General features: G+C 42.3%; 1 protein-coding gene across 5 annotated transcripts in view; it reads left to right on the forward strand.

The window, feature by feature from the left end:
• LOC144611871 (ryanodine receptor 1-like) overlaps positions 1–13,788 on the forward strand; it is a 479,550-nt gene extending 465,762 nt beyond the window's left edge. For all 5 annotated transcript variants that reach the window (XM_078431182.1, XM_078431183.1, XM_078431185.1 and 2 more), the window contains 5 exons: positions 4,133–4,289; positions 6,230–6,294; positions 9,429–9,529; positions 11,170–11,221; positions 12,158–13,788. In XM_078431182.1, coding sequence (XP_078287308.1) covers positions 4,133–4,289; positions 6,230–6,294; positions 9,429–9,529; positions 11,170–11,221; positions 12,158–12,253 — 471 coding nt within the window. In that variant the 3' untranslated portion in view covers positions 12,254–13,788. The remainder of the gene's footprint in view (positions 1–4,132; positions 4,290–6,229; positions 6,295–9,428; positions 9,530–11,169; positions 11,222–12,157) is intronic.
• The last annotated feature ends 1,152 nt before the right edge of the window (positions 13,789–14,940 follow it).

Below are 14,940 nucleotides of genomic sequence, written 5' to 3' on the forward strand. Positions count from 1 at the left end.
AGCTCTCGGGAGAGGTTGGGTAGGCTGGGTCTTTATTCCATGGAGCGCAGGAGCATGAGGGGGGATCTTATCGGGGTGTACAAAATCATGAGAGGAATAGATTGAGTAGATGCACAGAGTCTCTTGCCCAGAGTAGGGGAATCGAGGACCAGAGGACATACTGTAAGTTCAAGGTGAAGGGGAAAAGATTTAATAGGAATCCTAGGGGTAGCTTTTTCACATAAAGAGTGGTGGGTGTATGGAACAAGCTGCCAGAGGAGGTAATTGAGGTTGGGAGTATCCCATCGTTTAAGAAACAGTTAGACAGGTACATGGATAGGACAGGTTTCGAGAGATATGGGCCAAGCACAGGCAAGTGGGACTAGTGTAGCTGGGGCATTGTTGGGATGAGCAAGTTGGGCCAAAGGGCCTGTTTCCACACACTACCCCGCTATGACTCTATGACTATAATGTTGAACCTACTTAATTGCCAGCTGGAAATAGCATCTGAGTTTTTGTAGACACAAATTGAGAAATTTTAACACAAATTGAAAACTGTTTTCAAATTAAAATCTAATTCAACTCAGAATGTTAAGGATGAAAATGCTTCATATAAAATAAATCGGAACAATTTGAATCCACTGCTCAAAGTGTTTACACATTTAGCAAAAACCGTCCCTCGTTTAATGCAAGAAACATGAAGAACAGCTGCACTAGTAATGGGGATATTCTTCTCATATTGGCTATGAAGCAAAACATTACTCCTAGACGCTAGACATAGAAACAAGAATCAAAATATCTGAAAATGATTTTTTTCTCATTTCTCTGCTTCTAATTTTGGATATGCTGGAGTCAATTATTAACGAGGTAATAACGGTGCATTTCGAAAGCAGTAAAAGGATAAGTCCAAGCCAGCATGGATTTATGAAAGGGAAATCATGCTTGACTAATCTTCTGGAAATTTTTGAGGATGTGACAAGTAAAATGGTTGAAGTGGAGCCAGTGGATGTAGTGTATCTAGCCTTTCAGAAAGCCTTTGATAAGGTCCCGCACGGGAGATTGGTGACTAAAATTAAAGCACATGGTATTGGGGGTAGGGTGTTGACATGGATAGAAAATTGGTTGGCAGACAGGAAGCAAAGAGTAGGAGTAAACGTGTCCTTTTCAGAATGGCAGGCAGTGGCGAGTGGAGTGCCGCAAGGCTCGGTGTTGGGGCCGCAACTGTTTACCATATATATCAATGATTTGGAAGAGGGAATTAGAAGCAACACTAGCAAGTTTGCGGATGACACAAAGCTGGGTGTGAACTGTGAAGAGGATGTTAGGAGGTTGCAGGGTGACCTGGACAGGTTGAGTGAGTGGGCAGATGCGTGGCAGATGTAGCATAATATAGATAAATGTGAGGTTATCCACTTTGGCGGCAAAAACAAGGAGGCAGATTATTATCTCAATGGAGTTAGGTTAGGTAAGGGGGAGGTGCAGCGAGACCTGGGTGTCCTTGTACACAAGTCATTGAAAGTTGGCGTGGAGGTATAGCAGGCAGTAAAGAAAGCTAATGGTATGTTGGTCTTCATAACGAGAGGATTTCAGTATAGGAGTAAAGAGGTTCTTCTGCAGTTGTTTAGGGCCCTGGTAAGACCACATTTGGAGTATTGTGTATAGTGTTGGTCTCCTAATTTGAGGAAGGACATCCTTGTAATTGAGGCAGTGCAGCGTAGATTTACGAGATTGATCCTTGGGATGGTGGGACTGTCATATGAGGAGAGATTGAAAAGACTGGGCTTGTATTCACTGGAGTTTAGAAGGATGAGAGGGAATCTTATAGAAACATATAAAATTATAAAAGGACAGGACAAGCTAGATGCAGGAAAAATGTTCCCAATATTGGGCGAGTCCAGAACCAGGGGCCACAGTCTTAGAATAAAGGGGAGGCCATTTAAAACTGAGGTGAGAAAAAAACTTTTTCACCCAGAGAGTTGTGAATTTGTGGAATTCTCTGCCACAGAGGGCAGTGGAGGCCAAATCATTGGATGGATTTAAGTGAGAGTTAGATGGAACTCTAGGAGCTAGTGGAATCAAGGGATATGGGGAGAAGGCAGGCACGGGTTATTGATTGGGGACGATCAGCCATGATCACAATGACTGGCGGTGCTGGCTCAAAGGGCCGAATGGCCTCCTCCTGCACCTATTTTCTATGTCTATGTTTCTATGTCTATGATATAATAACTGAAATTATTGTAGTTTAGTTTCGAGATACTGCGCGGAAACAGGCCCTTTGGCCCACCGAGTCCGCGCCGACCAGCGATCCCCGCACATTAACACTTTCCTGCACACACTAGGGACAATTTACATTTATACCATGCCAATTCACCTACGTCTTTGGAATGTGGAAGGAAACCGTAGATCTCAGAGAAAACCCATGTGGTCAGAGGGAGAACGTACAAACTCCACATAGTACTCAGGATTGAACCCGGGTCTCTGGCGCTATAAAGCAGTAGCTCTACCGCTATGCCCTGGCATCCTGCTTTTTTTGTAAATCAGCATCTGCAGTTGCTTGTTTCTCCATGCAGCAGTTATATGCACATTATTTCCTTACAAACTTAGAGTGATAGAGTGATACAGTGTGGAAACAGGCCCTTTGGCCCAACTAGCCCAACATGTCCCAGCTACACTAGTCCCACCTGCCTGCGCTTGGTCCATATCCCTCCAAACCAGTCCTATCCATGTACCTGTCCAACTGTTTCTTAAACGATGGGATATTCCCAACTTCAATTACGTCATCTGGCAGCTGATACAACCACCATCCTTTATGTGAAAAAGGTTACCTCTCAGATTCCTATCAGATATTTGCCCCTTTACCTTCAACCTATGTCCTCTGGTCCATGATTCCCCTACTCTGGGCAAGAGACTCTGTGCATCTACCCGATCGATTCCTCATATGACTTTATTCACCACTATAAGATCACCCCTCATCCTCCTGCACTCCAAAGAATAGAGACCCAGCCTACTCAACCTCTCCCTATAGCTCACACCCTCTAGTCCTGGCAACATCCTCGTAAACCTTCTCTGAACCCTTTCAACCTTGACAATATCTTTCCTATAACATGGTGCCCAGAACTGAACACAATATTCTAAATACGGTCTTATACAACTGCAACATTACCTCCCAACTTCTATACTCAATACTCTGACTGATGAAGGCCAATGTGCAAAATGCCTTTTTGACCACCTTATCTACCTGCGACTAGACCTTCAAGGAACCATGCACCGGTACTTCTAGATCCCTTTGCTCTACAACACTCCTACCATTCATTGTGTAGGTCCTGCCCTTGTTAGACGTCCCAAAGTGCAACACCTCACACCTCTCTGTATTAAATTCTAACTTCTCTAAACTGAGCACCAAGAAAACTAATTTCTCCCCACAGACATGATTGGGTGAGAGTACATTTAAGACATGCAAAAGTCAATAGATTATTCCTTCTGATGCACATCTCGAATTAAATGATCACAAAATATTTGAATGTAATCTCTCTCTAATTGTTTTCAAATATAGACATATATCTTTACCATTATTGACCATCATTTAGTTTAGTTTAGTTTCGAGATACACTATGGAAACAGGCCCTTCAGCCCACTGAATCCATGCCGACCAACGATTACCCATACAGTGGTTCTATGTTATCCCAGTTTCTCATCCTACACACCAGGGGCAATTTACAGAAGCCAATTAACCTACAAACCTGCATGTATTTTTAATATGGGAGGAAGCCTGGGCACCCAGAAAAAACTCACGGGGTTACAGGGAGAACATACAAACTCCGTACAGACCGCACCCATAGTCAGGATCACACTCGGGTCTCTGATGCTGTGAGGCAGCAACACTACTGCTGCACTACTGCTCCGATGCACAAAATAATTTATGTGTATTTTCTAACTATTCAATAGAAGTATAAATTAGGAGGCATTATTATCAGATTAGCAAATTTGATTAGTAAAGAATTTTCTGTTAAAACAATGCAAAGTTATTCCTACAAATTTGTGCAACAATCAAAATGAGTTAATATTTGTTGTCATACTTGCACCTTAGTGAAATTAGTTGTATTTATGAGGCTCCGTTCCTTCACTAACCTGTGACTATCTTTCCACTTGTCAGTGTTACCTGTTCCACATGTATGTGGGTGTGCGAGCTGGAGGTGGTATTGGTGATGAGATTGAAGACCCAGCTGGAGATGAATATGAGCTGTACCGTGTTGTCTTTGACATTACCTTCTTCTTTTTTGTCATTGTTATCCTTCTCGCCATCATTCAAGGTATGACACCAGACATACTATTTAAATCTCAGTCTAAATTGATTGACATGGGCTTACTGTCCTCACTCGCTGCTCCTCCCCGCATCAGGGGAACATCTGGACCACCATTCTTACGCGCTCAGACGGATCTGGATAATGGACTTGTGGGTCTTTTGCCAGGTCTAACCTGGTGCAGAATCTAAGAGCAGATAGGCCTGGCAGAAATCAAGTCATTTTGGACCTGAATTTGCATAGGAGTCCCAAAACATACCTGCATTTAATGTTGTGATGTATGAGCAATTTCATGCAGAACTACTCACATTCCCCATCAAAATCCAGACCTCTAAGGATATCTTCATTAAAACGCCAAGGAAATGCAACCACATGTCAAATGAACAGTAGCCCACGAGCTTCAAGATACGGATGTTTGAATTCCAATATCAGCATTTCAGATGTACTTTTAATTGATTCTTGTTACCCCCCAAGTAGTTTGTTCTTTTACCAATTCACTTTATGATGCAATGCAGCACCTAAGCTACAATTCAGACATATTTAATGCAATTATTTTCTTCTTTCCTGCCTTTTGTTTAAGTTTTGCAATGTATATTCCAAACAAACTCTGTGTAACTGGTAAAGTTATTCTTTCGTCCTGCAGGGTCCACCAACATTTTGAACTATTAGTCTCATGTTCCAGTATGGATTTTAACCAAGCTCACATGGTCATGCAAAGGGTCGTTCTTCATATTCATATTTCTCACATCATAGAAGGTGGCCATTCAGTCCATCAAATCTATACTGGCTCCCAGATCAATCCCATTCCCCCATTTCTCTCTTCATAATTCTTCTCATGTGCCCCCTCCATGTTACCTCTGTTCACTTGCACTAACGACAGTCACCAGTGGCAATTAACATATCAATCAGCAAGCAAGTCTTTAAGAGTGGGAGAAACCATCATGCCATCCTTATTTTGCCCATCACAACTCAACTGTCCAGGAAAATACATTGAGTACTCCTAAGCCACATCACATACTGTCTAAATATATACACACAAATCCATTTGCTTCCTAATTGTGCCAGGGAATCAATGCTGTGTTGAACGCTTTTCATGACCAAAGAGTTGCTTACTTTCAGAACTAAATCTTCCTATTAATATTGACCCTGTGTCTCCTTGTTTCATCACTGATATTTTCTTCAGTTAGGTTAAACAGATTTTAGAGTTTTATCGGCATCTCCCTAATTATAAAAGTGAAGACATTAGCACCTTTTTAAAAATCTCATATGTAATCACATTGGCAAAACACCAAAGTGCATTAGACAATGTCTAAGAGTGGGAGTACTGCTGTCTAACAGAGAATAAACTGTTCTGCCCCAACAATGATCCTGCAGGAATGCAGTTTGCTTTTCTGCTCCAGTGTTTACTAGGTGATCAGAGAAAGTCTGCTCTTCTTCATATAGTGCAATAGAATCATTAAAATCTACCAGGCAAAAGTCTATTCAGCGAGACAGTGCTTGAGCACAGACTACACATCCGTTAAATATCTCAGAAAAATACTCACACAATTCAAGATGGTTTGATGCCATTTTATCATCCAAACCAATACTACTCATAGGGTTTAAACAGTCCACTGTGGATCAGCTGACACCTTAGCATTCTCCATTTTGTTTACTCGCCCTCTTTATAGAAAAGTACCTAATTATAATGTTGAGAGAGAAGATTATGAGCACCAGCCTCCTTCCCAATCTAATTTACACACCAATGTTTACATGGTTGAACTGTGGTTTTTATAGAATGAATGCAAGATTTAATAAAATACTTATGCTTGTAAGAAAAATCATTTAATACTTTTGTTCTTCTCTCAATCTGCTGGAGTTGAAATGTGATTAGGTATGTGTCTGTGAATATGCAATAGATCTGTGCTTGAGTCAAGTGATAATAATAACATCTTGTTTCCACTCTTAAGGTTTGATTATTGATGCTTTTGGTGAACTGAGAGACCAGCAGGAGCAAGTGAAAGAGGATATGGAGGTACGAATATTATCAGGAAGCTGCCATAAGCCCTTTCTTTGATGCTCAACAGATAAAATGTATTTTACAGGCATCGGCATGTTTCAAATAAATAAAAGGAAATAGGATGCTTAATCCTAAAACTCAACTTTCTGGTGGGAAGGAGATGCAAGATTAAACTAAAGATAGACACAAAAAACTGGAGAAACTCAGCAGGTCAGGCAGCATCTCTCGAGAAAAGAAATAGGAGACGTTTCAGTCTTATCCACTTTGGCGGCAAGAACAGGAAAGCAGAGTATTACCTGAATGGTGACCGATTGGGAGAAGGGGAGATGCAACGTGACCTGGGTGTCATGGTGCACCAGCCATTGAAAGCAAGCATGCAGGTGCAGCAGGCAGTGAAGAAAGCTAATGGTATGTTGGCATTCATAGCAAGAGGATTTGAGCTTAGGAGCAGGGAGGTTCTGCTGCAGTTGTACAGGGCCTTGGTGAGACCGCACCTGGAGTATTGTGTGCGGTTTTGGTCTCCTAACCTGAGGAAAGACGTTCTTGCCTTAGAGGGAGTACAGAGAAGGTTCACCAGATTAATCCCTGGGATGGCAGGACTTGCATATGAGGAAAGACTGGATAGACTGGGCTTGTACTCGCTGGAATTTAGAAGACTGAGGGGGGATCTTATAGAAACATATAAAATTCTTAAGGGGTTGGAGAGGCTAGATGCGGGAAGATTGTTCCCGATGTTGGGGGAGTCCAGAACCAGGGGTCACAGCTTAAGGATAACGGGGAAGTCTTTTAGGACCGAGATGAGAAAACATTTCTTCACACAGAGAGTGGTGAGTCTGTGGAATTCTCTGCCACAGAAGGTAGTTGAGGCCAGTTCATTGGCTATATTTAAGAGGGAGTTAGATGTGGCCCTTTTTGCTAAAGGGATCAGGGGGTATGGAGAGAAGGCAGGTACAGGCTGCTGAGCTGGATGATCAGCCATGATCATATTGAATGGCGGTGCAGGCTCGAAGGGCCGAATGGCATACTCCTGCACCTAGTTTCTATGTTTCTATCACCTATTCCTTTTCTCCTGAGATGCTGCCTGACCCACTGAGTTACTCCAGCTTTTTTTGTCTAAATAAAACTTTACGACTGGAATGACCTCCAATTTATTCCATGAGCAATGACAGATTAGGCAAAGGAAATCAGTTACATCGAAATAGTACCATTTTCATCTCAGACAGCTGACCCACAGCAGAAATTTTATATAATGAATTGAGAAATTGAGAAAAACCTGTATGATAGCGTTGTGCATTGATTTGAGAAGAAAGCAAACAAAAAATAGGCACCGAAATGTTGCTAATGAGCTAAAAGCTAAAAAAAATCAAAGTGTAAGAACTGGATAAAAATCAAACTTTTTTTCTGCTGATCACCTCATCTATCTTGCATGAATTTAGGACAAGAAGTTCTACTGCAAGATCTATAGCAGCAGAAAGTCAGTGACAGTAACCAAATTGTCTCGGTGCAACATTGTTTCTCAAATAGGCTACCAAATAGGCATGACTTAATGGGCACTTTGCAGATATGACGTGTATCCAAAATACATTGCACAAACATTATTAGTTTAGAGATACAGCGTGCAGAAACAGGCCCTTCGGCTTAACCGAGTCCACACCAACCAGCGATCCCCGCACATTATCACTATCCTACACACACCAGGAACAATTTAAATTTATACCAAGCCAATTAACCTACAAACCTGTATGTCTTTGGAATGTTTGAGGAAACCGAAGATCTCGGGGAAAACCCACGCAGGTCACGGGGAGAATGTACAAACTCCATACATACAAACACCCGTAGTCAGGATGGAACCCAGGTCACTGGGGCCGTAAGCTCTACTGCTACGCCACCGTGCCGTCCTTCATTTTATTTTCATTTCACAATTCATTATTGTGAATTCTTTATGGGGTTTTATGTTTCTATCTGTTTCAGAGTCTTTCTGTTATAAAATCATTAGGTCATACAGCATGGAAACATGTCCTTCAGCCCAACTTGTCCATGCCGCCCCATCAACGCAAGTCCCACCTGCCCATGTTTGGCCCCAATCATTCTAAACCTTTCCTATCCATGGAGTTGGCCAAATGTCTTTTAAATGTTGTCATAGTACCTACCTAAACTATCTCCTCTGGGAGCTCATTCCATATACCCACCGACTACAGTTCATCGACTACAGTTCCTAATACCAGCTAACATAGTGTTGAATGATTTGGTTTTCTTCAAAATATATAACTTCATTTTGTGAATATATGAACCTCTTGAAGGCAAAATAATGTACCGATTCCTGGTGCATTAATTACATGCCAAATTGCTTCAGATACCTATTAAACCTAGCTCTACTCCTCTGGTTCTTGATTCCTCAACTCTGGGAAGAAGACTGTGCATTCACCTTGTCTATTCCCCTCATGATTGTAGACACCTCTACAAAATTACCTCTCAACCTCCTGCACTTCACGATCTAAAGTCCCAGCCTCCCCACCCCCCCCCCCCCCCCCCCCCCCGTCTTCTGACCAAATGCAAAACATGACAATGCATCTTCTTTCTGTCTCAGGAGGTTATGCGGAACCAGGAAGCCAAGTCCTACACTGTTTTGAAAGAACTTGGTGACAGTCTATGACATGGTGCCTCCTGTTGAAAGCTGCTCGAGAGACACAAACGGAGACCACAAGAAGTCTTTATACTTCAATGTATTCTCATACTGATCGAACAAGAAGTGTGGTTTCTACCATGCTGCAGTAATTTGATACTCATTGAACACAGGGATGCAACCCATGAGAAACTCGCAATTCCTAAGCTGTACAGGGTGCTGTTCATGAACACCTCCAGTGACACGCTGCACATCAGCAGATCCTGCAGCAGCAGCAAGAAGCCTTAAAGAGCAGATCTGTCTCCTTTGGCTTGTAAACCGTGCCTCTCTTTGGCAGGATTAGCAGGTTGGGACAACTATGGACCAATCTCCCCAGCCCAGGCATGCACGCAAATGCACACACACACACACACACAGTGGTAGTCGTCTGTGTGACAGTGGATTGTATACTTGACGTGTTTTTAGTGATCTGCATGGCATTGCTATTTTGTACTTGTTCATAATTACCTCTCTTTTTGTTTAACAGACCAAATGCTTCATTTGTGGGATTGGCAGCGACTACTTTGACACCACACCACACGGGTTTGAAACACACACTCTGGAGGAACACAACTTGGCAAATTACATGTGAGCAATCAATTGGTGAAAAACTTCTAAATATGTAGGAGCCGTAGCATTAAAACTTGTTCATAAATTGATTCAGGTAGTCAGCACGGCTTGGTGCGTGAGAAATCTTGTGTCACAAAGTTACCTGAATTTTTTGAAGAGGTGACAATAAAAATTAATTGGGGGGGGGGGGGGGGGGGGGGGAGAGAAAGCGTTGTAGTACTGAGAGACCGAGGGGTGTAAGTACATTGTTCCATGAAAGGGAACATTTAAGACAAAGTAGACCAAGTTGGGTCCAAACCTCTCCTGCAGTGGTGCAGCACCCCCTCCTCCCCTTCACCCCATCCTCTGACCCCCTCCCCATCCCCCAACTCCCCCTTCACCCCTCTGTCCCTACCCCCTCCCTCCCCATCCCCTTTACCCCTTCCTCCCTCCCTTCTCCCTCCCCCCTCCCTCCCAAGTGGACCATTGAGTCCAAACCTCTCCTGCATTGGTGCAGCACCCTCTCCTCCCCTCCCCCTCACCCCTCTCCCATCCCTCCCCATCCCCTGACCCCCTCCCCCAACCCCCCTCCTTCACCCCTCCTACCCCTCTCTCACTCCCATTCCCTTCACTCCCCCCTCCTTCCCTCCCCTCTCTCCCTCCCTACCCATTCCCCATTCCCCATCCCCTTCACCCCTCCCTCCCCTCTCCCTCCCTCCCCCTCAACCCCCCTACCCCCCTCCTCCTCCTCCCCTCCCCCCCACTCCATCCCCCCTCAACCCCTCTTATCCTCCCTCCTCCACCCCCCTCCCTCCCTAGAAAATAGATTGAATCTTTAAAATGTGAATAACTTTAAAAATATAACACAGATTTCAATGAAACTTCTTCCATTAGCACCAAAGGGATGACGGTGAGTAAGGTGGGCCTAAAATTGTCGCGCTATCGTGTACCATTTTGGCTGTAGTTAAGGAACAAACAAACGAGAGTTTTAGTATATAGATATAGATGGTAAAGAAGACATGTAGCAGGTTTGCCATCATCAGTCAGGGGATTGAGTTGGGGTGTCATGTTACAAGTGTACAGGACAATGGTGAGACCGCATTTGGAGTATTAGGTGCAGATTTCATTGCCCAACAATAGGAAGGTTGTCATTAATCTGAAAGGGTGCAGAAAAGATTCACCAGTATGTTTGTGGGTGAGGATTGTTTGAGTTATAAGGAGAGGGTAATTAGGCTGGGACTTGCTTCCCTAGAACGTAGGTCTTGAGGAGTGACCTTATGGAGGTGCATGAAATCATGAGGGGCATAGGTATGGTGGATGGTTACAGTCTTCATCCCAGTGAAGAGGAGTTGAAAACTAAAGGGTACAGTTGTAAGGGGAAAGATTTAAAAGGGACCTGAAGAGCAGTGTTTCCACACAGAGGGTGGTTGGTTTATGGAAAGAGATACCAGAAGAAGCTGTTGAGGTGGCTACAGTTACAAAGTGTAAAATAAATGTGGACAGATATATGCATTGGAAGGGGATAAGGGCTAAATGTAAGCAAATTGGATTAGTTCAGATAGATATGTTGAACGGCGTGCATGAATCAGACTAAAGGGCCTGTCTCCCTGCTGTATCACTCCACGGCATCAGCCATAGCTTACATCATGATTCATCTGTTCACACCACTTCTATTTCAGGTTCTTCCTGATGTATCTAATTAACAAAGATGAAACTGAACACACGGGTCAGGTATGTTGTCTTTCAAAACTTTACTGCATGAAATATTAATACCAGCGAGGGTGGCAGTGATGGTTATCTAGCGCTGCTGTGTCACGGTGGGGCAGAGGAGGGTAAATAGTGAGTTGGGAAGACTGCAAGGGCTGGGGCAGGTAGAAATGGGAAAGGAGCTTGTGATTTGATTTGGACAAGCTGGAGAGATGATATGGGGAGCTAAACATTTCATAATACTTGGGGAGATGGAAGAGGGAATTGAGAAGACAAACAAGAATGGTAATTGTGCTTTAAGTGTATTGTCAGGAATGAGGGTTAGCAGAGTGGAACCAAGGAAGATGAACCTAGGTTTTTAGATAGATGCATGGATATTCACGAGATGGAGGGATATGGATCACATACAGGCAGAGATTAGTTTAATCTGGTATCCTAAAATGCTGGAGTAACTCAGCAGGTCAGGCAGCATCTAGGAGAGAGGGAATGGGTGACATTTTGGGTCGAGACCCTTCTTCAGACCCGAAACGTCACCCATTCCCTCTCTCCTAGATACTGCCTGACCTGCTGAGTTACTCCAGCATTTTGTGATACCTCCGATTTGTACCAGCATCTGCAGTTATTTTCCTACACTGGTCTGGTATCCTGTTCAGCAGGGACATTGTTCCTGTGATGTAGTAATCATGGTTCTATGAATGAGCTCCATGTCCCTTTGAGAGAATCCATGTGCTTACTTCCACTGACTTGCAGCCTTCCTTTGAATCATCTTCTAGATCGATACAATTTTAGAAAAAAAAAGCGAAAAATTTGTTAAAATATCAGTTTGATATTACCAGTAGAATGCTGAGTGCAAGAATATATACTGGGTGTGCTGCTGCCTTGCCTGACTAGCTCAACCAGTGGAAACGAAAATCTAGACTCAGCTCAAAGATCACCAAATCTTATCCTTATTTCATACAGGAATCATACGTGTGGAAGATGTACCAGGAACGATGCTGGGATTTCTTCCCTGCTGGAGACTGCTTCCGGAAGCAATATGAAGATCAACTGGGATAATGTTGATGCTTATATACTGCACTTCTAACAACCTATCACTTCTACCTAGTTCCTCACGGAAGGTTTCTGGAATAAGAGTCACCCTTTTGCTGTCTGACAAATGCTTGTAAAAAGAACAAATTAAACTGGATTTTATTATGTACACAGTTTTTTAAACAAAATAACTGAACCAGATATGTAAATTGGCCACGCTGCTTTTGCACACACTAATCAATTAATGAGTCGATACAGATTTATACTTGAGTGTACATTGAAAAGTCTTGATATTTTATGTATCTATTTTGCAAATAGGAGAAAAGGTTGGAAAAAATAAAGTGCCTTAGCCTAATCCTGAAATGCCATGTAATGCAAACCCTTTCTACCTTTCCCATGATGCAGGTAATGAGACATCACATTTCTGCACTATTCTGTAGTGTGAGCTCCATTGTAACTGCATCCTACTTTCAATCCTAATAACTAAAATAGCTATTGAATTCAAGCAGCCACATTCTGCTTGCAAACCGTGGCAGTGCTGTTCATTATTGGGCTCCCAGAATCTGTCTATGTTCATCAAAAGACAAGTAAACATCACCTTCACAAAACAAATATTTGCCAATCTTTTTAACTCCATGCTTAAATGCTCCCAGATGAACAGTTTTCTGATACTGCCCTGATCATCTGGTTACAAGGTGTTGCTATGCAGATATTAAAACCTGGTGTAAGGGTTCATCCAGGTAAAGACCAGTGTATTCTGGAATTAATTTTACAGTGCACGGTCGAAGCTTAAATATTATAATGCTGTCCTAATTTATTTTCTTGAAATAATTATATTTGAACTTTGCAGAGGTATCTTTAATCGGCAATTTATTTAATTTGATATTTATGTTGTCTCAAACTGCTGCTTATTTGTTTTCTAAGATGATGCAGTTTGACATGTTACTTTGCTCGGACTGACTTATCCTGTATTTAAGAGGGTCTTTTGGAAGAGCTGCTGTGCACCATGTTCATACCTCTCATTTATGTGGAATGGATAGTCAATGCTTTATTGGTAAAACTTTCAAAATCAGCATCAGGTTTCTAGTTGTTTCAGAGGGGTGATTATTGTAACATTTAACAACCAGTGTTGGTTGCGATTTTAATTCAAATTTCGCTGGAAGGATAGGAATACATTTTTACACAAGTTAGTCCCTCTTGACTGTACAACTCTTAAGTGTAAAACAGTGTTCATTTTAATCCTATTTTTTTTAATGAAACACTGCTGCACTGAAAACTGGAACACATGACAATGCAAATACAAACTTGGCGATATTGATGCAGTTCATAAGTAAGACTATTAGCTCATTCTGTAGCCTTTCCTGTGTAATTTTCATTGGCAACTCTTCAGCCATTTAGTTCCAAAACATGTTAAAATAATGTTGGTTACATTTCCAGAGCTATAGAGAAATTCAATTATGTGACTGCTTCAAAGATGACACAACACAGTATTTGTTTGAATGTACAACCAAATATAGTCAAACGTATTAACTCAGGAGAAATTAACTTGGTTCCTATCTCCTTTTACACAATAAAAGTTGTTTGCTGTTCAATTATTGATCATCTACATTAATTAGAAAATAACAGTAAGTCTGCCTTTTGATGGGTCAGAGAGTGAGTGGCAACTATAATTTGACTGGATAGAGGTCTGTCACACAACCAGACGGGTTTTTTTAATATCATGCTGAAACTGAAGGAACTAGTATGCTACTAGACTCCTGTGAATCAGGGACTGATTGATTGGACTTTGCAGTATACTTTTTGATTTACAATCTCTATTAATTGCAACTTTCAGAATAATGTCAGCAAACCTGAAGTTAGTGTAGATAGGTGACTGAAAATGAGATTGTAAAAAAATGTATCTGTTCAGCCCACTGAGCACACAGTCAAACTTGCAGACGATATAGCTTAGACTGGCTACTGACCAATAGAGAGTTAAGTCTGAAAATAGGATTTAATCTTAATTCCACCTCACAGAGAGAAAAGGTTTCCCACCATTTCTGCAACAGTTGGATTCAGTTATTGGAAATTAATCCAAACATCAAATTAACTTTCCAAACAGTGCAAAACACAACAGTTAGACAACATTATACGACACTGGCAGTTAATTAAAGTAAGTTAAGACTGAGGGAAATGAGGGGAGGTAGAGGCAGAAAGAAAGAGGGAGAGGTTGAAGATAGGGAGAGAGAGCAACAGAGAGACAGAAAAAGAACATTGTTTTCCTAAAAATGCAGATGGAGAAGAGGGCGAAAGGCAGAGGGAGAGAGACACAAGGAGATTGGAAAGGGAAACACCAAGGGAGATTTAGAGAACAGGGAGAGAGCAGGAGACCAGCAAAGACTGGAGGAGAGGGAGAGATAGGGAGTGAATGTCAGTGAGAGAGGGCATGAGTATGTCCTCTCTCTACCTCCCCCTTACCAACCTTCCCCTCCTCTGCCTCCCATTCATTTCCCTTGTCAATCTCTCCCTTCCCCCTTTTCCCCTTCAACTCCCCACATCTCTCTGCACACCACTATTACACCCTCTTTCTATCTTTTCTCCAATATCTACTTCCTCTCTCCCCCTCTATCTCTGCTCTATGCCTCCCTTAAACTCTCCCTCAATCTGCTATACCCAATCTCCCTTTCTCAAACTTCCTCTCTCTATTCCCTTTCACTCTACTCACCTGCACTCTC

This window comes from Rhinoraja longicauda, chromosome 41 (assembly GCF_053455715.1).
Source record: "Rhinoraja longicauda isolate Sanriku21f chromosome 41, sRhiLon1.1, whole genome shotgun sequence".
In the NCBI taxonomy this organism is placed as follows: Eukaryota; Metazoa; Chordata; class Chondrichthyes; order Rajiformes; family Arhynchobatidae; genus Rhinoraja; species Rhinoraja longicauda.